At 44.9% G+C, this 22,664-nt stretch overlaps 1 protein-coding gene across 2 annotated transcripts in view; it reads left to right on the forward strand.

Annotated features, from left to right (window-relative positions):
* SORCS1 (sortilin related VPS10 domain containing receptor 1) overlaps positions 1-22,664 on the forward strand; it is a 477,697-nt gene that overhangs the window by 316,168 nt on the left and 138,865 nt on the right. For both annotated transcript variants that reach the window (XM_075935517.2, XM_075935516.2), the window contains exon 5: positions 14,955-15,028. In XM_075935517.2, coding sequence (XP_075791632.2) covers positions 14,955-15,028 — 74 coding nt within the window. The remainder of the gene's footprint in view (positions 1-14,954; positions 15,029-22,664) is intronic.

The raw sequence follows: 22,664 nt of genomic DNA on the forward strand, positions 1-22,664 counted from the left end.
GAGCAGACACATTCCCTGGATATGTCAGAGTTTTTCCTGGATACCTCTGGCATCCTGGAAAAACTCTGTAGTATAGACAGTGACTTAGACACACATTTGCAAAATGTTTCCATTAATCTAACTGTGCATTTTCCAGTAGGAAAAAAAGTCAACAAAATTCGCCCACTTCAAGCAGCCTTTCAAATGCTTTGGATTTGGCAGGGTTCACTGCCTTGCTTCTGAGATCAGGTACAAAGAATGTAGTTGTCCTGCACTCTTGCTGGATGATGTTTAGACTATCAGGAGTGAGTAGCCTGATTGGGCAAGAGGGATGAATATTGGAATTGGCAGATTCACCCACTAGTTTCAGGATCACAGAGGATGTCAAAATGTTTTACATGAAGCAGGTTTTGAGGCTGGCAAACCAGGCACCAGCTCTTACCAAGACTGCGGACGTGAAAAAGAACTGACAAGCTCTTGACACCAGACCCGTTCACTGCTATTCTAGAGTTGCTTACAATAGGAGTTGGTCTTATAAGAGTATAGCGAGTGTTTAGACTCGATGAGATCCTTGTAAATTGTCACATGCATTATTTTCACCCATAAAGTCTGTTTTCCATGCTATAAGAATAAAAGTAAGTTTTTATTTGAAAATATTTGCTTCAAACTTGTGAACCCCAAGTTTGTCATCCCCCTGCCCATCAAGAAAAAGTTTCAAATGGAAGGGCCAAGGAACATCACAACACAAAGGATTGGTGAATGGCCCTGTCCCACTTTGGACATAGTGGCTGGGTCTAGACTGGCATGATTTTCCGGAAATGCTTTTAACGGAAAAACAGTTTTTGCGGAAAAGCGTCCGTGCCAATCTAGATGCACTTTTCCACAAAAAAGCCCCAATCGCCATTTTTGCAATCGGGACTTTTTTTGCGGAAAACAAATCTGAGCTTTTTACACTGGCCTTTTGCGCAAAAGTTTTGCACAAAAGGACTTTTGCTCGAACGGGAGCAGCATAGTATTTCCGCAGGAACACTGACAATCTTACATGAGATCATCAGTGCTTTTGCGGAAATTCAAGCGGCCAGTGTAGACAGCTGGCAAGTTTTTCCGGAAAAGTGGCTGATTTTCCAGAAAAACTGGCCAGTCTAGACATAGCCAGTATGTACAAGGAAGCTCGTCCTATGGATTTGGAAGCTGAATGAAGGAACTATAACAAAGTCATGGGAAAATTCCCCATCTCTTTTGCTGTTTGGATTCTAATTGAAACCATAGATTCCCAACCGCTGCCTCCTGATGGACACTTTGAATTGACAAATCACAAAACTCTGCCGTTCTTTGGATTTAGATCGCGACTCATTTGTGCACCTGTCTGTTTGCTTGAACCTGTAAGTAATCTTACAGGTTATTTATCTTTCCTAGTCAACGAACTTTTAGCTGGTGTATTACAGCATAGGCTACCGGCCTTGTCTTTGATGTAAAATATAGGACACCAATTGATCTGGGTTAAATGATTGGTCCCTTGGGACTGGAAGCAACCTGGATATTGTGTGATTTATTTTTTTAAATGTAAGTGGCCATTTATCACCAAGTCCAGTCTGTCTGGGTGGCAAGAAAAACCGGAGAGTCCAACAGGACTGTGTGTGAGTCCAGGGTAAGACCGAGAAGTCTGGAGGTGTGCCTAACGTAGTGAATACAAGCAGAGAAAGGGTAAGTTTAGAAGATAGGATACACAAAGAACAAGTTAAAAATCACTTAGGAAAGTTAGATGTCAGCAAGTCACCAGGTCCTGATGAAATGCATCCCAGGATACTCAAGGAGCTGATAGAGGAGGTATTTGAGCCTTTAGCTATGATCTTTGAAAAATCATGGTAGACAGGGGAGATTCCAGAACACTGGAAAAGGGCAAATATTGTGCCCATCTCTAAAAAGGGGAATAAGAACAACCCAGGAAACTACAGACCGGTCAGTTTAACGTCTGTACCAGGGAAGATAATGGAGCAGGTAATTAAGGAAATCATATGCAAACACTTGGAAGGTAATAAAGTGATAGGGAATAGCCACCATGGGTTTGTGAAGAACAAGTCATACCAAACTAATCTGATAGCTTTCTTTGATAGGATAACGAGCCTTGTGGATAAGGGAGAAGCGGTGGATGTCATATACCTAGACTTTAGTAAGGCATTTGATACGGTCTCGCATGATATTCTTATTGATAAACTAGACAAATATAACTTAGATAGGGCCACGATAAGGTGGGTGCATAATTGGCTGGATAACCGTAGTCAGAGAGTTGTTGTTAACGGTTCTAAATCCTTCTGGAAAGGGATAACAAGTGGAGTTCCACAAGGGTCTGTTTTGGGGCCTGTACTATTCAATATCTTCATCAATGATTTAGATATCGGGATAGAGAGTACGCCTATTAAGTTTGCAGATGATACCAAACTGGGTCGGGTTGCAACTTCTTTGGAGGATAGGGACATAATTCAAAATGACCTTAGCAAGTTAGAGAAATGGTCAGAGGTAAACAGGATGAGGTTTAATAAAGAGAAATGCAAAGTGCTCCACTTAGGAAGGAACAATCAGTTCCATACATACAAGATGGGAAGCGACTGTCTAGGAAGGAGCATGGCAGAAAGGGATCTAGGGGTCATAGTGGACCACAAGTTGAATATGAGTCAACAGTGTGATGCTGTTGCAAAAAAAGCAAATATGATTCTAGGTTGTATCAACAGGTGTGTTATAAGCAAAACTCGTGAAGTAATTCTGCCGCTCTACTCTGCACTAGTTAGGTCTCAACTGGAGTACTGTGTCCAGTTCTGGGCGCCACATTTCAAGAAAGATGTGGAGAAATTGGAAAGGGTACAGAGAAGAGCGACAAGAATGATTAAAGGTTTAGAGAACATGACCTATGAAGCCAGGCTTCATGAACTGGGCTTGTTTAGTTTGGAAAAAAGAAGATTAAGGGGGGACATGATAGCGGTTTTCAAATATCTAAAAGGGTGTCACAAGGAGGAAGGAGAAAATTTGTTCCTCTTGGTTACTGAGGACAGGACAAGGAGTAATGGGCTTAAAGTGCAGCAGGGGAGGTTTAGATTGGACATTAGGAAAAAATTCCTAACTGTCAGGGTGGTCAAATATTGGAATAAATTGCCAAGGGAGGTGGTGGAATCTCCCTCTCTGGAGATATTTAAGAACAGGTTAGATAGACATCTGTCAGGGATGGTGTAGACGGAGCTTGGTCCTGCCTTGAGGACGGGGGGTTGGACTCGATGACCTCTCGAGGTCCCTTCCAGTCCTATTATTCTATGATTCTATGATTCTATGATTAGACTGATCCAGGAGTTCATGGCTTGGCAAAATCTAATTATAGAGTATACCATTAGTTTGAGGTTTCTGCCCTGGCATTGACAGTCTGCCCTGAGGCAGGTTGTGAGCCACTCCAGGCACTGTGACCCAGGTCATGGAAGACTACTAGTCTCTTTCAGACATAACTTACACTGATCATCAAAACTGGGAGCTAAGATGCTTCATCTGTGCTTCTCTGTAGGATTTAACACCCAGAAGCTGTAATTTATCCAAGACATTAATCTGTGCCTTTTGTAAAGAGAGCTGAACTTTCTGAACCACAGGGTAAATTCAATGTTCTAACGGGAGGCAGGCGGCTTGCAGCACCAATTTTATTAACGTATCTACCCCAAAGTCCCCGCGGTGGAATTCTTTATGAAACTGCTCACAGCTCAACTCCTTTAATCTGCAGACAGAAGATAATGTTAGATTTCAATGTTGTAATTCAGTCAAATATGGATAGGAAGACAGTGGTCTATTGGGCATAATCTTTTACTGCAGGAGATTACAGCTACAGGCATTAAATTTGTCTGAATCTCAGAGAACAATTTCTTCTAGGTTATATTTATTATTGAGATTTGAATATGTACAGACCAATGAATGAATGCCAAAAAAACAAAAGCGTGGGGAAAAAAAAGTGAATGAGATTACAGATCACTTAAAGATAGGCCGAGATCCTCAGATGGTGTCGTTTGGTTTAGCACCAATGAAATCAATGGAGATATGTCAATTTACGCCACTTGAGAATTTTGCTCATTCAGTGAATGCAGTAATATTTAAGGGCTTCATATAAGTCACATTCAAATTTCAAGGAAAAATTCAACCATCTGTAGACATACATGATTACAAGGTATTGGCTCCTGAGACATAAATTGGCTTAACTCTAAAGTAAGTAAACTCTATTTATTTTATTAACAGTTGATAGGATTTAGGCTCAGTGCCTAGCTCCCTTATGAAAATGAGATTTTGGTCTTGCTTACACAACACCCTTCTGTCAATAAAAGTCAGCTTTCATCGACAAAACAGTGGAGGTTTACACACAGCAAAGTTCTTCCTGCCGATTTAACTCTCCTGCCATGCCAACATCATAAAACTATATCAATGTGTGGCATAGAGCTTTTTGTGACAAAGTTAGAGAGATGCTGTGTCAAGGTACACACCTCACCCACTTATGGCAACCGTACACTGCTTCTAGGAGATGTCCCACAATGACCACCATGACCACTCTGAGAAGCAGTTTCTGCTCCACAGCCCTGCGCAAGGTGCATAGGCATGAATCTCCCTCACCCCTCAAAGTTCTTGAATTTTCTGAAATTCTATTTCCTATTTACTCAGCGTGAACAGCTAACATCTCATCTTCCTAGCTGACCATGCTGGCTTTCTGCAGAAAACATGTTCCTGCCTAGAGTACACCAAAGTTGCTGGATTGTTGGGTCTGTGAGGAGAGGTGAACTGTCAGGTAGGAGAAAGGTTACTAGTGGAGTTCCTCAGGGATTAGTTTTGGGGACAATTTTATTTAACCTTTTTATTACTGACCTTGGCATCAAAAGTGGGAGTGTCCTGATAAAATTTGCGGATGACACAAAGTTGGGAGGTATTGCCAATTCAGAAAAGGATCGGGATATCATACAGGAAGATCTGGATGACCTTGTAAATTGGAGTGGTAGCAATAGGGTTAAATTTAATAGTGAGAAGTGTAAGGTTATGCATTTAGGGATTAATAACAAGAATTTTAGTTATAAGCTGGGGACACATCAGTTGGAAGTAACAGAGGAGGAGAAGGACCTCGGAATCCTGGTTGATATAGAATGACTATGAGCCACCATTGTGACATGGCCGTGAAAAAGGTTAATACGGTCTTGGGATGCATTAGGCAAGGTATTTCCAGTAGGGATAGGGAGGTGTTAGTGCTGTTATACAAGGCATTGGTGAGACTTCTTTTGGAGTACTGTGTGCAGTTCTGGTCGCCCATGTTTAAGAAGGATGAATTCAAACTGGAACAGGTACAAAGAAGGGCCACTAGGATGATTCAAGGAATGGAAAACCTGTCTTATGAAAGGAGACTCAAGGAACTTGGCTTGTTTACCTTAACCAAAAGAAGGCTGAGGGGAGATATGAGGGGAGATATGCCAATGAGGGAGAGGAATTATTTAAGCTAAATACCAATGTGGACACAAGAACAAATGGATATAAGCTGGTTATTAGGAAGTTTAGACTCGAAATTAGGTGAAGGTTTCTAACCATCAGAGGAGTGAAGTTCTGGAACAGCCTTCCAAGGGAAGTAGTAGGGGCAAAAGACCTATCTGGCTTCAAGATAAAGCCAGATGGGTTTATGAAGGGGATGGTTTGATTAGGTAACATGATCTTGGCAATTAATTGACCTTTCATTATCAGTGGTAAATAGGCCAATGGAGGGATGATAGGATTTACTATAGAGAACTTTTCCTGGGTGTCTGGCTGATGAGTCTTGCCCACATACTCGGGGTTCATCAGATCGCCATATTTGAGGTCGGGAAGGAATTTTCCTCCAGGGTAGATTGGCACAGGCCTTGGAGGTTTTTCGCCTTTCTCTGTAGTATGGGGCGCAAATCACAGCTGGAGGAGTCTCTGCATCTTGGGGGCTTTAAACTATTTGAAGGCTTCATTATCTGAGAAATATAGGAGGGAGGATTATTCTAGGAGTGGGCGGGTGATATTCCATGGCCTGCATTGAGCAGGGGGTCAGACTAGATGATCTTAATGATCCCTTCTGACCTTAAAGTCTATGAGTCTATGAGACATTGTGCAGTTCCAGCTCTGAACCAGCCATACAAATATTGACATCTGCAAGCAGATTGCTAATGCCATGGATGAGAGGGGGCATGAAAGGGACATGCACCAGTGCTATCCTAAGATCAAGAAGTTGAGGGAGGCATACCAGAAGGCAAGGGAGGCCAAGAGTTGGTCTGGTGTGCCACCAAAACTATGCCACTTCTACAAAGAGTTGCATGCTATCCTCAGTGAGGACCTCACCTCCACTGCCTGTAGATACTTTGGGGGGACCATAGGCAGTTGCCAAAAGAGCCAGACGTGAAGATGAAGTGGTAGACAAGGAGGTCGAGTTGTAGGATGTGGGACAAGCAACAGGCTCATCTGTTTGTGTGGTGAGCATAGTGCACTTTTTGACTTTGGAGGGAATTAACCTGGTCCCTCAGTTCAGCTCTGCTGTGCCTGAAGCAGGAAAAGGAGCTCTGGTAAGTGCTTATTTTGCTTCGATAGTTCATGATAACATGAGTCAGAAGCATCCTTAATTTTGTTACATGGTGTATATGTGAGAAGAGATGAAAATTAACAACACTAGATGTTGTTTGCCTTTCCTTCACATTCCCTTGTGCAGTAGTGGGGGGCAGGGTAAGGGCAGAGCTGTGGAAAAGTTTAATGAACATCAAGATCCCCTGGGATTCCTTTATAGAGATTTATAGGAAACTTTCCTTTGGATACACTGCAATTCTAACAAAGAACTGGCAGAGCTGCTTTATTTCTTCCCCATTTGTACTTCTTCAGGAGCCAAAGCAGCCTACAGGTACGCAGCATATGGATCTGGTCTGAAGCCACATGCTGCGGGATGCACCCTTGCATCTTCTCTCAGTTACTCTCGGTAGTGTGATTTCGACTTTGATTGCCCCCAGCTGCAGAAAACGATGCCCGAATTTAGAACAGTGTCCCGGGGCACTTGTACTGGTCCCCTTCTGAAAATCCCTAGACTAAATGTCCCATTCTGTACCACTCTTCCCCTTCCCTTGGGCTGAACTCAGAGGGTATGTCTACACTACCCCGCTAGTTCGAACTAGCGGGGTAATGTAGGCATACCGCACTTGCAAATGAAGCCCGGGATTTGAATTTCCCGGGCTTCATTTGCATAAACTGGGCGCCGCCATTTTTAAATCCCTGCTCGTTCGAACCCCATGCCGCGCGGCTACACGCGGCACGAACTAGGTAGTTCGGATTAGGCTTCCTAGTCCGAACTACCGTTACTCCTCATTCCACGAGCTTCAAATCCCGGGCTTCATTTGCAAGTGCGGTATGCCTACATTACCCTCCTAGTTCGAACTAGGAGGGTAGTGTAGACATACCCAGAATGATCAGTGCTCTAGCCATGCTGCATGCTTGCAAGGGGAAGGGAGAAAAGAGGCGCATGTAGCTTCTGTGATTCAGGACTGTAAGTGTGCGCACAATACGGACTCGGTGTATTGTTTCTTTTGCTTCTCAGAATGGGCTGTCCTGGCCCTTACCAAACTCCTTTCCCATCCCTCGCATATATGTGGCCCACTGTACTCCACCCTGAGGGACATTTTCCAATACAACTATGGGACTTACACACAGATGTAAGATCCTCACTTCTGCGAGTGCTGCTTTCTGTCACATTCCTTGTAAGAAATGTACATCCATGGCTGTTTAATAAAAAAATTAGTCTCATGAAGACAGTGATGCTTTATTTGTGACATACAATTTATGGTTGCAACAGACATTCATACACAGTGGCCATCAGCATGTTTGCAGATTACAATTAACGGAATCGTTAAAGGGACCATTGATGGTGGCAGGTGAGTAATTCCCGGTTTGATTTTTTACAGAAAGACACATGACTGGGGTTTAATGTCAGAATGCTGCTTCAAAGCCTCCTTGATTTGAATACCTTCCTCATTAAGCTCCTCTAATAGCTCTGGTGTCTGGCTACTCCAAATCAGCTATGAGGTGATCAATCTCCACTCTCCACTCCTGGGGAAATTTCCTTCCCGTGGCTTCACAGATGTTATGGAGTGCATGGCAGGCTGCTTTGACCATAGCAATCTTTTCCTCAGTGAGGTTGAACCTGCCAAAAAGGCAGCACCAGTGACTTTTTAATCTGCCAAAGATACATTCCGTCGCCATTGTGTACCTGCTGAGCAGTGGTTGAAGAACTCCTTGCGGCAGTCAAGGTTTCTGGTGCATGGCTTCATGAGCCATGGAAATAAAGGATATGCTTGGTCTCCCCCAGACCAGTATGGCCATTTCCACATCCCTTGCTGAAAGGTTTGTGTTTGGAAAGAAAGTCACGGCTTGATTGTGTTCCTGAAGATGTGTGCATCATGAACCATCAACGATCATTTGATATCAGTGAAATGGCCTGGTGAAAGGCGAGAGGAAAAAGTAATGCTGAGGTTATTACCTCATCGACAAGAATTCAATTCTGAGCATTTTATTCAGTTTATACTCAGTCGACCTTTTGCCTGAATAAGAACAAAATAGAAACCCAGTAACAAATCAACATTTTCCCCAAGGATGGAAATTTAGATAAAAACTGATCAACAATTCATTTTCTATTTGAGGCTAGAAAAGTGAAGAACATTTTAACATTGCAATGTAATAATGAAAATTGCCTGTAATCAGACTGAAATGCTTGCGAAAGAAAATAAAATGTCATCTTTTAAGAAACTGCATGGATACACCTGTCATAACAGCCCTGAGAGAGGACAAGCCTGTAAAACAACATGGAAGTAAGATACCATGTGATTTTTTTTTTAATGAAAGCCTCATAAATGATGAATGGGGGGAAAGATCCCAATGTTTTGTCTGGATAAAAATCAAGTCCAGCAACCAGATATTCTTTTCTTTTTGGGGGGTCAGCCATTGCACTCCAAAATGATATCTTAGTAGAATACATTTGACAAAGCACCCTATAGGGAAAAACATATTTTTTAATATTCTGCCCGTTCACTGAAGATCATTAACCAGATTTAACTTAACCTAAGATCCTACCAGATTTAACTCAAAATCTCATGCTTTTTCATAGTTAAACTATTTATTTTGTGCTGTTGGCTGCAATGGAATTTCTTTGAATTCTAAAGAGAAGCTCAAAACAATGTCAGGAGAATCTGTAGTAACTCTTCAGTTACCATGTCACCATTTTGTATGTTGGAAACCAGGGTGAATACATTAATATTATAGAAGCCCATATGCTGACAAAGTAAAAGGATCTCTCGATGACCTACATAGATGCAATTCTCTCTGGGCTTAATCCAAAGACACTATAACCCATATTATTTTTCTTCATTCAGCAAAAGTAGCCATCTCTACAAATACCAAGAGAAACAAACTGTAGTGTTTCAGTCATACGAGAGATGCTCATTTAGGCCTCAGATAAAGCAAATTAATTGGCCTACTGCTGCTTCTTTGCCTGTGGTGAGACTGCAGGTTTTCAACAGTGTTTGCAAGCCTCAAAGCAATGTTGGATCCTGTTTTCCTTATGTTTGGAGTCCTTTTACATTAGTGTTAGAGCGAGTAGCTAAAGATCGCCACCAACAGATGGATATTGGATACTATAAAAATAGTTATACTATCCAGTCCAATATCATTCTTCCAGATCAACTTTCCTCTTCCCTTCCCTTTCTGGAATCCCACTCAGGAGAGATTAAGATCTATGAATGGAGAGATCAATAGAGAAGGTCCCAATAAATCTCAAGAATCAAGGATGAATCCAGAAGTAGGCATAATTTACAGTAGGCAGAATCCCTCAACCAGCTGACAAATGAACTAAGAAGGGAATCCTTATAAATGTGGTCTTTGAGAGACTCTGGAATCCAAGACAGTGTTGCTCTTTGTGGTATACCCAAGGTAGACCTATTTTCAATAAGAGTCAACAGGAAATACTGTTATTTTTTTCCAGTGAGAGTGAGTATGCAATCTCTGTGTGATGGGGAGCCTGTCCGAACCTGGAATCTAATGGCTTGTCTACACAGCACCCTTAGTTTGAAATAAGCTACGCAATTTGTATTATGCACTTATTTTGAGAGAATTTCAAAATAGCTTATTTTCTACACAGCGCCAAATTTCAATATAAGGCAATATTACGAAACATCTCTTAACCCTCGTGCGATAAGGTTTACAGGCATGTCCGAATATATCTTGATATAATGGGCTTGCTAGCTCTGCAGTGTAGACATAGCCCAAGAGATTAATGGAGTCCTAGAGAGACTGCGAAGGAGGTAGCCAATCAGAGAAGGGCTGTGAGGAGCAGCCAATCAGGGTTAGGTAGGTCCAAACAAGAAGAGCTGCAGGTCAGAACAGGTTCAGTAGCTGCCTGCAGCATGAGGAGGGAAGAACAGGCTTCTGGCAGGATGAAGGAGTGACAGCACCCAGGACAGAGAAGTGTTGCCAGCAGGACCTGGGGAGGCTAGAGAAGACACCCGGCTAGCTGCTAAGATTGACAGGCTGAAGCCCTGGAGTAAGGGCAAAGAAGGTGCCGGAGGCTGGAGAGAAATGAAGTGCGAAGATAGAGTGTCTGCAGCAAGTGCTGGCCCTATTACAGAATCCCTGAGCTGTGACTGGGAGTAGTGGGTGGGCCTGAGTCCCCCCCAACACCCTTATTCAGCAATGAGATTGAGACTACAATACTGCCCCCTGGAGGGGGGAGCAGAGAGTGCAGCATAGCCAGAGGGCTGTGCCATGAAGAGGATACCACGTCCTGGAACTGGGAGCAGACGTGATGGCAGGGAGAAAGAGCACCCGAAGAGCGTGCACTGGCTAGCGGAACTAATCCCTGGAACAGCAAGGAGGAACCCCATTACAGTAGATGAGATGTTCCTCCTTGGATGGGATGCCGAATGCCCCAGCATGGCTGTGGCAGCCACAGTTCACGGGGGTGCTCTTTCTTTCCAGAAGGAGCCAGAGATTCTTCCCAGTGTGAACAGGGCTTCTCATACAACAACCAGGGACAGTATATACCATCCTGAGCCATCATTGCATCTGCCAGCATGGGCAGTCCATCTCCAAAAGACTTGGAGACGACTTTCTCTCTGGACATTTAGGCTATGTCTACACTACAAGGTTTTTGCTCAAAAACGGCCATTTTTGTGCAAAAACCTGCTGAGCGTCCACACCTGAAGCATGCTTTTGCACAAGTAAATCGACAGTAAAATGGCAGAACAGAGGGCTTTTTGTGGTGTAGGTAAACCTCGTTCTACGAGACATAACTCCTTTTTGCGCTACAGCTGTTGCACAGAAAAGGCACATGTGGACACTCCGCAGGGGTTTCTTGCACAAATAGAGCCTATCCAAAAAAGCAAAGGTGCTCTGATGACCATTCTATGAATGGCCATCAGAGCTTTCATGCACGAGAGCATCCAGGCTGTTTGGGTGCTGTCTTGTGCAAAAGCACATCACAAAAGCGATGCGCTTTGAGGTGTGGGCGCGCTTTTGCGCAAGATGTTTTTGCGCAAAAACTCTTCCACAAAAGACTTCTTGCGCAAAAACCCTGCAGTGTAGACGTAGCCATAATATGTTCAATTTAATGCCGGAAGAAAATCAACTAGAACATATTTGGAATTAAAAAAAGATGTGGTTTTCATGACAGGAACTCTGATAGAAAACAGATCCTGCATCAGCCCTATTCAATCTATATTCGAGTATTGGTTATATTTAAAGCATAAAGGTGTATCGGTTGCTTTGCTAAAGGCAGATCTTTCATGAAACAACTGTTTCTCACACAGAGATAGTAATAGATGGCAAATCTGTATTTTTGAATGAGGTTATTAAGTTTCTTTGAGAGTTACTAAATTTGTACCCCACCGCTGAGGAGAGATCTTGTAGCACCCTGGTGCTTAATTTCATGCTGTCACAGCTTATGTCTCCACTCTTTAAGTCCTTATCTTCATGTTCTTTATTTCATCTCTCAATTAAGACTGCCGTTATTAGAGCAATCACATCAGCTGGGAGGATGAGTGAACTTCATGCCTTAATAACTGACTCTTCATTTACAGCTTTTTATAAGGACAAAGTAGTTCTTCATCCACACCGGAGATTCATATGAAAAGTTATCAATCAGCCCATTGCATTGTCTGTGGATCGTCGTCCGTCCGTCCCCCCGCCGCCCGGGTTTTCATTCAAATAAGGGCAGAATCAAAGCTATACGATTTGTATACCAAAAGAGTCTTATCCTTCTATTTGGATAGGACCAAATAGATTTTCACTTAAATAGTTTATGTATGCGGGTAACTGTAAAGGAAATCCTCTTTCCGCACAAACATTATTAAAGGGCTCAGACAGCGTATACTAGAAATGTATCACAGTGCTTCACCGTGCTCCTTTTTCCGATAGTAGACTTCACTAGAGAAATTGCAGCCTTGATGACATGTTTGAAACAGATTCAGATAGTAGACATTTTTGGAGCAATCACACAGCATTCAGTACACACATTCCCAAGGCATTGTTAGCGATCACAACTAGGTCAGATGCATCGTTTGGTAGATTCATGTTCTAGCCCTTGTTTAGTTAGAGCTTCTTCCCCACCAGCCAACTTAATATGCATTCTAATTTCTAAACCCCTGCTACGTCTACACGGGCATGATTTTCCGGAAATGCTTTTAAAAGTTTTCCGTTAAAAGCATTTTCGGAAAAGCTCGTCTAGATTGGCAGGACACTTTTCCAGAAAAGCACTTTTTGCAGAAAAGCGTCCGTGGCCAATCTAGACGCGCTTTTCCGCAAAAAAGCCCCGATTGCCATTTTAGTGATCGGGGCTTTTTTGCAGAAAACAGTACTGTGCTGTCTACACTGGCCCTTTTGCGCAAAAGTCTTTCGGAAAAAGACTTTTGCCCGAACGGGAGCAGCATAGTATTTCCGGAAAATCACTGACGATCTTACATGAGATCGTCAATGCTTTTCCGGAAATTCAAGCGGCCAATGTAGACAGCTGGCAAGTTTTTCCGGAAAAGCGGCTGATTTTCCAGAAAAACTTGCCAGTCTAGACACAGCCCTGGGGTATGTCTACACTAGCCCCCTAGTTCGAACTAGGGAGGCTAATGTAGGCATTTGAAGTTGCAAATGAAGCCCAGGATTTAAATATCCGGGGCTTTATTTGCATCTTCCCTGTCCGGTCGCCATTTTTAAATTCCACTAGTCCGAAGTAACTGCCCATGGCTACACGCGGCAGTGAAACGGCAATTCGAACTAAGTCCTTAGTTCGAATTAACTGTTACTCCTCATGGAACTTGCAACTTCGAATGCCTACATTAGCCTCCCTAGTTCGAACTAGGGGGCTAGTGTAGACATACCCTTGGTGGGCAGTCTGTAGCCCGTGGGCCACCTGCAGTCCCACAGGGTTCCGTGTGTGGCCCATATCACATTTTGTTTACCGTTGTCCACACGTAGGGTTGCCAGATTCCAATGCTTTCCATCCATGTAGGTTTTTTTTTCCCTACCCGTTAAATTAAAGTGACATGCGCATAGAAAGCCAGGGCATGTGAAGTGAGGTGCCTGCTCATTGTACACAACATTGTGAGAGTTGTGCGCTCCCTCTTGTAGCCAATCAAAGCACTGCTATGGTTCAGTGGGCACATCCCGCAATTTCTAGGGACGCAAGCGCCGTTCGCACAACTACCCTGTCCCAGGAGACTGTCTGGTTTACAATAATCTTGAGCCCGCCGAGATGAAAGAGGCCCTTCATGCGGCCCATTCACTGGCCTCAGTTGCCCCTCCCTGTTCGAAGCTCTGTGGGAGTATGCAGAGTCTGTCGTGAAGAACTTCACGGATAGCTAAGTATCTTTCATTTCTCCATGATCCAATTCAGCACCCTTGGCAAGCATCAATTCAGGATGAAAAGAACTAGACTCTGTGTTATATATCTCAGGCAATTGTTTGCAGCTGCATACAGTCACAAGCATTGTGTTTAGCTGCTAATGGCTCATAGGCATAATTTGCTGCAGTCCAGTCAAGCTATTTGAACCATGGTTGACTCTTCAAGGGTGGCCAGTGGTAACGAGGGGTCCTTCAGTCGGGAGCCAAAGGGCGAGAGAATGGCAAATAGTACACAGGCTTCTTTTAGTTCCAGCATCTCAGTGGCGCTCTATTCTGGGGTGGGCAACAGTACACCCACAGAGCATGACCTGTGCTGGAAATCTCCAAGAGCATGATTGTGAGTTGGGTGAAAATAATTGAAGTATCATCTAATGCGGGACAGGTCTGTAGAAATACAACTCCCTTCCCCCACCCATGAGCAAAATTCAGTTTCTCTGTGCAAAGTGAAATAGGATTTTCATGGAGGAGAAACAGGGATCAGATTTCTCCTCCCCATCCAGGAGGCAGCTGTACTAGTGACCACCAGAGGCAGTACCCTATTAATGCAGAGTTTGTGATGAGTACAGACTTGGGGATGAGTACAGACTTTACAGATCTCCTGGGCATCCCTCTGCCATTTCCCAGAATTCTGACCCCCCTACTCCATGGTGGAGATGGCCATGGGAGAGCTTGGATCTGTAGCACACAAGGAATAAATGCATAATGTAGCCCCCTCCACATCCCACCCCAATGCTACAGAATCCCTCTCTTCCCATGGCCTTTCCAAAGCCATAAAAGGGCCCTGGCCCACAGGGCATGCTGGTCATTTCCATTGTAGTCAGAGCCTTCTGGCTGTCCATAGATCAGCCCTTTGATTTCGGAGGCAATGCCCCGGAGGAAACAGATGCCAGAGAACACATCCAAAGCCGTGTGAGTTGCAAATTCTGTGCCCAGGTTGACTGGGATTGTCCTCAAACTTCAGTGTGATCTTTTTTTTTTTTTTTCCAGTTTAAAAAAAGCAAAGGTCAGGAAGGTTCAGTGATTGTATTTTGTTTTCTCTCCAGTTATACAGTTCGGTTGAGTTTGGCAGAAGATGGCAGCTTCTCCAGGAGAATGTCGCACCAAACAGGTTCTACTGGTAAGAAAAACAGCACCGTTTTTTTGTGTCATAAACATGGTTCCTCTGTGTGTGTACTGAGGTGGCGATGCTTTTGAATGAAGACTCGGAGGCTGAGGAGGCAAACCCTTCGACCTTTCGCTCTCCAGTTTTAGTGCTGAGGTGAACTTTTTGCCATTGGCTTAGGGACTGTCTTTCTGTTCTGTGTTTGTACAGCACCTGGCACCATGGTGTTCTGGTGCAGGATTCGGCCTCGTAGCCACCACACTAGCACAAAGACTAGATAACAGCAATTTAATAAGTAGTTTCCATCTTAGGGCTAGCCATTTGTTTCTGCAGTGCTTTTACATCTGCAGTGCTTACATGTGCAGCACTATTGCAACTCAGGCACGTGTTCCCCTCGGTGCCCAAGCCACAGAGAATATGAATTTACTTCAGTTTACTGCTGGGAAATACTAGAATCATTGAAGTCAAAGGTAGTTTTGTCACTGTCCTAACCAGAGCCAGGCTTTGGTAGTGTGTTAGCGTTAGCCGGAGCGAGCAAGCATTTTTAAAAGGGGGCACTGCAGAAATTTCTGAAGTGGCCACGGGCCACCCCAGAAAGGGGTAGGGCCTTGGGTGGAAGGGGTGGGGCCAGGAGTCTTTTTGCCCCTCCCCCCCACACTAATTGGCACAGGGTAGGGGAGCTCAAGAAGTCTTAAAACAGTTGGCATTGCCTCTAGGCGCCTAGTAAGAGGATATCTCACGGGCTCTCCCTGTCCCCAGGCCAATCAAGGCCTGGGCAAGGGGGAGCGTGCAAAGTCTCCTCCCCCCGCAAGAATGTGAGGTGGCTAGACAGACACGCCGGATGTTTTAAAACCAGTCAGTGTGTCTCTCTAGCTGCTGCGCACCCTTGGCAGGGCGGGGAAAGGACGCGAGAGACTTCATGCGCTTCCTGCCCGCAGACCCTGGTTGGCCTGGGACAGGGAGTGCACGAAGCTCCCTCCGCCAAAGGTGTGGGGCAGCTAGAGATAAAAGCTGGCTTTTTTAAAACAGCTGATGTGTCTCTCCAGGCGCCGCATGCCCTTGCAGGGGCGAGGACACTTCACACATTCTCCCACCCCCACGCCCTGATTGGCCTGGGGGTAGGGGAATGGCAGGGCGGCCGTGGGCTGGATCCACTGGTTTGGTGGGCCAGATCCACCGTTTTGGGGGGCCGGATCCGACCCTCGGAGGACCGTTTGCCCACCCCTGGCTTAAGCTATGTAGGCTCATGATTTTAGCTCTGGTTGTCACAGCCTCAAACCTCAGTCGTGACCCTGATGTTGGGCATTGTTTTATGCCATACAATATTTTTCTTCACACCGCTGTGGCTTGTTGCCATGTTTGACTAAACAGCTGGCAAGTGCTCCAAGATTTCCAGTCCACTATCAAGACCAAAAATACAATATGCACACATGGGGGATCAGTCATACTGCGTACATTTCTCAGCATTTCTCACAACACTCGTCTACTGCACCACTATGAAGTAGGCGAGAGCATGTACCCCAGAGTTTGAATCCGGAAATAGGTCCTCCATCCCCTAATTGAACAGCTCTACCTATCTTTGGTACCACAGTGGTCCTCATCAACATAGTATCTGTTCATCTCACAATCTTCATGTTCTCAATGTGGAGGAGGACAGAACAAGGAGCAGCGGTCTCAAGTTGCAGTGGGGGAGGTTTAGATTGGATATTAGGAGAAACTATTTCATTAGGAGGATGGTGAAGCACTGGAGAGAGTTATTCATTGTTCTCCTTGGCCTCTGAGGATAGGACAAGAAGCAATGGGCTGAAACTGCAGCAAGGGAGGTTTAGATTGGACATTAGGAAAAACTTCCTAACTGTCAGGGTGGTTAAACACTGGAATAAATTGCCTAGGAGGAGTTGTGGAATCTCCATCACTGAAGATATTTAAGAGCAGGTGTGACAGACATCTATCAGGGATTTTCTAGATCAGGGGTTCCCAACCTTTTTCGGTCCCAGTACCCCCTTGGCTTTTAGTAAACCTTCCCGTACCTCCTCTTCAATATGAAAGGAAATAAATTCTAGACTCTAGAATCCACAACTTTTTTCACCAACACTACTACTTTTGGAATATTTCAGTTAGGATAATCTAGTTATTTACCAAATATTCCCCGTATCTGCTTGACAAGCTTCTCATACCCCCTGGGGGTATGCGTACCCCAGGTTGGAAATCCCTGATCTAGAAGATGCTTGAGGGTAGAGGACTGGACGTGATGACCTTTCGACGTCCCTTCCAGTTCTAGTATTCTATGATTTTACCTCGGGAGGTATTAGAACCTCCATCCTTGAGGTTTTGAAGGTCCACTTTGAAAAGTTCTTTCTGGGATGATTTAGCTGGAGTTGGTCCAGCTTTGGACTAGAGAGCCTCCTTAGGTCTTTTCTATCTGAATCTATAATTTTATGAGGTTTTTTTTAATGGATTAGATCCAGATTTACATTTAAATTGTGTATAGCTCCCAAAATTTAGATCCTGGATTTTGGGTTGAATCTGTCTCAATTCCAAACCTTTCCCTTTCCTTGTAACCTGGACTTTTCTGAAACTTTGGCAATCTTGTTTTTTTTTCTTCCTGTTTTTAAATTGTTCATTCATCTTTGCCCTTCTGGCTTCTAGACAGGACCATCATAAGTCTCCATCATAAGAACATCTTTTCCCATGTTTCTCGTGGTATTTCTGGCTTGACAAAAGAAGAAAGAGCTGAGACTCTTGTAAGAAAGCATGTTTTTGAGCTGTCCGGCTAAATTGTGCAGGCTCAAGAGGTTCAGAGGGCTTGAATCAACATCCACAATCTTGAATGCTTATTATCCATACTAAAATCCAAGCCTTTTGAAGTCAGGCTGTCATTAGTCACAAGAGAGATTCATCGTATATTGAGCTGATAGACACCAGCAATAAGAATAATGATGATAATGATCAATGTTCCTTTCCACAGAGATTAAGCCTTAAAGGCCTCTGAGGTTCTAGCAAAAAAAGAAGAAAAACCAAGACTTTCAACAGCACTGTGAAGCAAAATATAACAAATAAGATTAAAACCTGCTCCGATCACCTGCCAATCTTCCCCTAATCACAAACTAAACAAGAAACCAAAAGTTTTGGCTTCACCTCCAACAGGATGTCTTTTATCCATTTTGGTCATTGATGCGTGTTAAACTGTGAATTTGCCTTCTGAAAAACTAACACAGTTACAGAAAGGCAAGATTTTGTGGAAATAATTTTAATGGAAAAGTTTTTCCGTTAAAAGTATTACTGCAAAAGTGCGTCTAGATTGGCACGGATGCTTTTGCACAAAAAGTGCTTTTGTGCAAAAGCATCCATGGCCAGTCTAGGTGCAATTTTGCACAAGAAAGCCCCGATCGCCATTTTAGCCATTGGGGCTTTTTTGTGCAAAACACTTCTTCCCTATCTACACTGGCCCTCTTGCACAAGTATTCTTGTGCAAGAGGGCTTTTTCCTGAGCGGGAGCGTGAAAGTATTTGCGCAAGAAGTACTGATTTTGTACATTACAAAGTCAGTGCTCTTGCACAAATTCAAGTGGCCACTGTAGACAGCTGGCAAGTTTTTGCGCAAAAGTGGCCGCTTTTGTGCAAAATCTTGCCAATCTAGATGCACCCAAAGAGGAATGTAGAAAGACCTATTACTGGACCACCAGGCTAGGCTGTGAGGCAAAGCATTGAGTTTAACCCATGCTTTGGGCCCTCTTAAGGTTGCATTTATGTACACCGTGCATTTGTTTTATTTGACAGGGAAAGAAACATTTAGGAGCCTTGATAGGCTTTTAAAATACCCTCTCTCCTTCATCAGACCAAAGCTGAAATTCCTAATTGCTCACTAGTATATTCTAATTGCCATTTGACCCCGCTATGGCCCTCACATAAATAAGTCCTGGGGCACTCTATGTCTTGTGAATGAAATCACTGGGGGTTGCTAATGCTCCCGTAGGAAAAGATTTGTCTGTAAATGTTTCCAGAGAAAGCACTTTCATCATTCCTGTTCCTTTTTTTATGTACGTTTCCAAGAGATTTTTCTTTTTGTTATTTTTGGCCACTGTGCTAAAGTCCCCAGAGGAAATTAAACCACAGAAAAACAACATTAAAGTAATCTACTAACACCTCCTGTTAAACTTTCAAAAACATTATATTTAGAGAGAATGCAGATGCTTGTAGATCATATGAATTCTGTGTTCTTGTGTTCCCGCTTTCATTACCTACCACAAAAATAGAATTCTCCAGAGTTCATTGTTCCCCCTTTTTACCCCTCCACCTGCAGCTAAAAGTAATTCTCTGACATCCAGACTGGTTGTTGTGGAAGGGATTTTGATGTTACCTCAGGGTGGGAGATATCAGGTGTGGCGTAGGCAGATGAACTCAAACCTCCTCAGCAAGCAGAGGCCTGGAGCTTTCTCATCTGGAAAAAACAGGGACGAGGTTGACACTCCTCTCTTTTATAAGGGTATGTTAAGGATAAATTCATGAATACACCAAACTGCAGTAATATGCTCTTTATAAGAACCGACGTTTCTCATGATCACCCCAGCCTGGGAGTTTTATGATGCATTCCCTCAACGAGAGGGGAGAAAGTGATGTATTAGGGAGCCAGGCCCATAGAATGAGAGCATAAGCACACAATTACAACTTCTGTGAGGCACTGAAGCGCCATTTTGCATCAGACTATTGCAGTTCTATATCAGAATACTCTGTTTTCAGTACTTTACTGAAAAGCTAGTAATAGTTCTTCACAGCAATGCGGTGGCTGCAGTTTTTTGGGGAGAACTGCAATATTTACAGATGTGGTACCAAAGGGAAGGAAGGCCTGAAACCATGGTGAACCAAGCTAGGCAAATGCTTTATCAAAATGTTTGGGAACGTTAGTTTGAGGAACCCCTCTGAATTCTCTTTGATGATATTTGTGGCTTTTCGTAGCCATGTCCGTCACATTCACAGACGTGGAGTTTTTTTGTTGGCAAGAATGTTCATAGAATGTGGAAGTTTCTGAGGGTATGTCTACACTACCCTCCTAGTTCGAACTAGCGGGGTAATGTAGGCATACCGCACTTGCAAATGAAGCCCGGGATTTGAATTTCCCGGGCTTCATTTGCATAAGCGGGGAGCCGCCATTTTTAAAACCCCGCTGGTTCGAACCCCATGCAGCGCGGCTACACGGGGCATGAACTAGGTAGTTCGAACTAGGCTTCCTAGTTCGAACTACCGTTACTCCTCATTTCACGAGGAGTAACGGTAGTTCGAACTAGGAAGCCTAGTTCGAACTACCTAGTTCCTGCCCCGTGTAGCCGCGCTGCACGGGGTTCGAACCAGCGGGGTTTTAAAAATGGCGGCTCCCCGCTTATGCAAATGAAGCCAGGGAAATTCAAATCCCGGGCTTCATTTGCAAGTGCGGTATGCCTACATTACCCCCCTAGTTCGAACTAGCGGGGTAGTGTAGACATACCCTGAGTGTGGAAGGGCATTTAGGCCAGGGGCAGAGGGTTGGGGTGCAGGAATGTGAAGGCTCCAAGTAGGGGTGCAGGCTCTGAGGAGAGGCTGGGGCTGAGCAGCTCTCAGGTAGATCAGAGGTTTGGGGTATGAGGGTTCTGGCTGGGGGGCGTCGGTTCGGGGGTGGGGCTGGGGTTGAGAGACTCAGGGCTAGGACAGAAGGTTGGAGTGCAGGGGTGTGAGGGCTCTGGCTGGGGGCACAGGCTCTGGGGTGGGACCAGGGCCGAGGGGCTCAGGGCAAGGACAGAAGGCTGCAGTGCAGGAGTGTGAGGGCCCTGGCTGGGGGCACAGGCTCTGGGGTGGGACCAGGGCCGAGGGGCTCAGGGCTAGGACAGAAGATTGGAGTGCAGGGGGACAAAAGCTCTAGCTGGGGGCGCAGGCTTGGGGGTAGGGTTGAGAGGCTCAGGTCTGGGACAGAAGATTGGAGTGCAGGGGCTCTGGCTGGGGGGGCAGGCTCTGGGTGGGGCTGGGGATGAGGGGCTCAGGGCTGGGATAGAGGGCAAGACACAAGGATGTGAGAGGAAAGGGCTCTGGCTGGGGGTGCGGGTTATAAGGTGGGGGCTGGGTTGAGAGGCTTGGGGTGAAAGAGGATGCTCTGCAAGGAGACAGGACTCCCTCAGTGCTCCCTCCTCGCAGCAGCACATGAGCTGGTGGGGAAAGGCACCTCTCCCTGCTGTGGCAAGTCGGGGGCTGGGTAGGCACCCCGCCCTCTCCCCTGCAGGTTGGAGCTGGGCAAGCCACAGCAGGGGGGCTCCAGGGTCGAGCCATCCAGACCACACTTGCATTTAGGCCAGGGGAGAGGTGCTGGGTCCGGGCCGCCCCGCCCCCGGCTTTGGCAGGAGAGAGGTCAGGCTATGCTCAGGGCAGGTTGGTCTTCCTTCCCACCTTGGGCGGGTGCCTTGAGCACCTGTGTGGTGCTAATTAGACAGCAGCTCAGCCACCGAGCTCACAGGCCACTTAGAGGGAGAGTTCACTTGAATTCTGGAGGGTTGGAAATCCAGATACTTTTTTTTTTAATTTGCATCTCAAGCTCATCTCTAATTAGTGCATATTGTCATCAGACATTTCACAGAAAGAGTCAGTCATGGGTGAGGGAGGAAGTAATCACAAATCTAGGGTCTGTAACAGGGCAAGAGACTCATTCAGTTGGATGCTGCAGGGACATCAGAGAGTTTCATAGAGACAATCTAACCCCAGAGCGACAGACCTCAATCCACTCCCCCCTCCACAAGGATAGCCTCTGTGAGGGGCTGAGTGGAGAATGAGGAGACTGTAAGAAATGAAAACCAGGTGGACATACTCAATGGGGGAAGGTTGGAGTCCATGGGGAGTTTTGAGAACAAAAGGATGGATTTGGAGTTGGATGAGAAGCCAATGCAGATAATGGTGAATCAAAGTGGTCCTGCTTTTTGGAGCTCCTAGAGAATTCTGTGTATTAGTTTGGAAATGGATGTTGGTTTGACTGCTGGATACAGCTGCAACTTTACCTAGGAGCTGTGTCTAGACTGGCCACTTTTTCCGGAAAAGCACTTGCTTTTCCGGAAAAACTTGCCAGCTGTCTACACTGGCCGCTTGAATTTCCACAAAAGCACTGACAATCTCATGTAAGAAATCGGTGCTTCTTGCCGAAATACTATGCTGCTCCCATTCAGGCAAAAGTCTTTTTCCGAAAAAACTTTTGCACAAAAGGGCCAGTGTAGACAGCAGAAATTTGTTTTCCACAAAAAAGCCCTGATCGCGAAAATGGCCATTGGGGCTTTTTTGCGGAAAAGCGCATCTAAATTGGCCACGGACGCTTTTCCACAAAAAGTGCTTTTGCGGAAAAGCATCCTGCCAATCTAGACGCGCTTTTCTGAAAATGCTTTTAATGGAAAACTTTTCCGTTAAAAGCATTTGCGGAAAATCATGCCAGTGTAGACATAGCCAGGGTGTGAGAGAGAGAGAAAAGTAGTGGTTGTGTTTATATGCCCGAATAGAGAGGGGGGGAGAGACAGGCTAGGAGGTGAGTGGGTGTTTGGACGGAAGATGGGGTGTTTGTCTTATGGATGATGGAAATCTTACCTATTAAAGGGGAAAGCCAATGGAGATCATCTTTAAAAATACATTTCTTGGGTGAGTTATTTCAG

Source organism: Pelodiscus sinensis, chromosome 8, assembly GCF_052426305.1.
Source record: "Pelodiscus sinensis isolate ZL-2025 chromosome 8, ASM5242630v1, whole genome shotgun sequence".
NCBI classification, from domain to species: Eukaryota; Metazoa; Chordata; order Testudines; family Trionychidae; genus Pelodiscus; species Pelodiscus sinensis.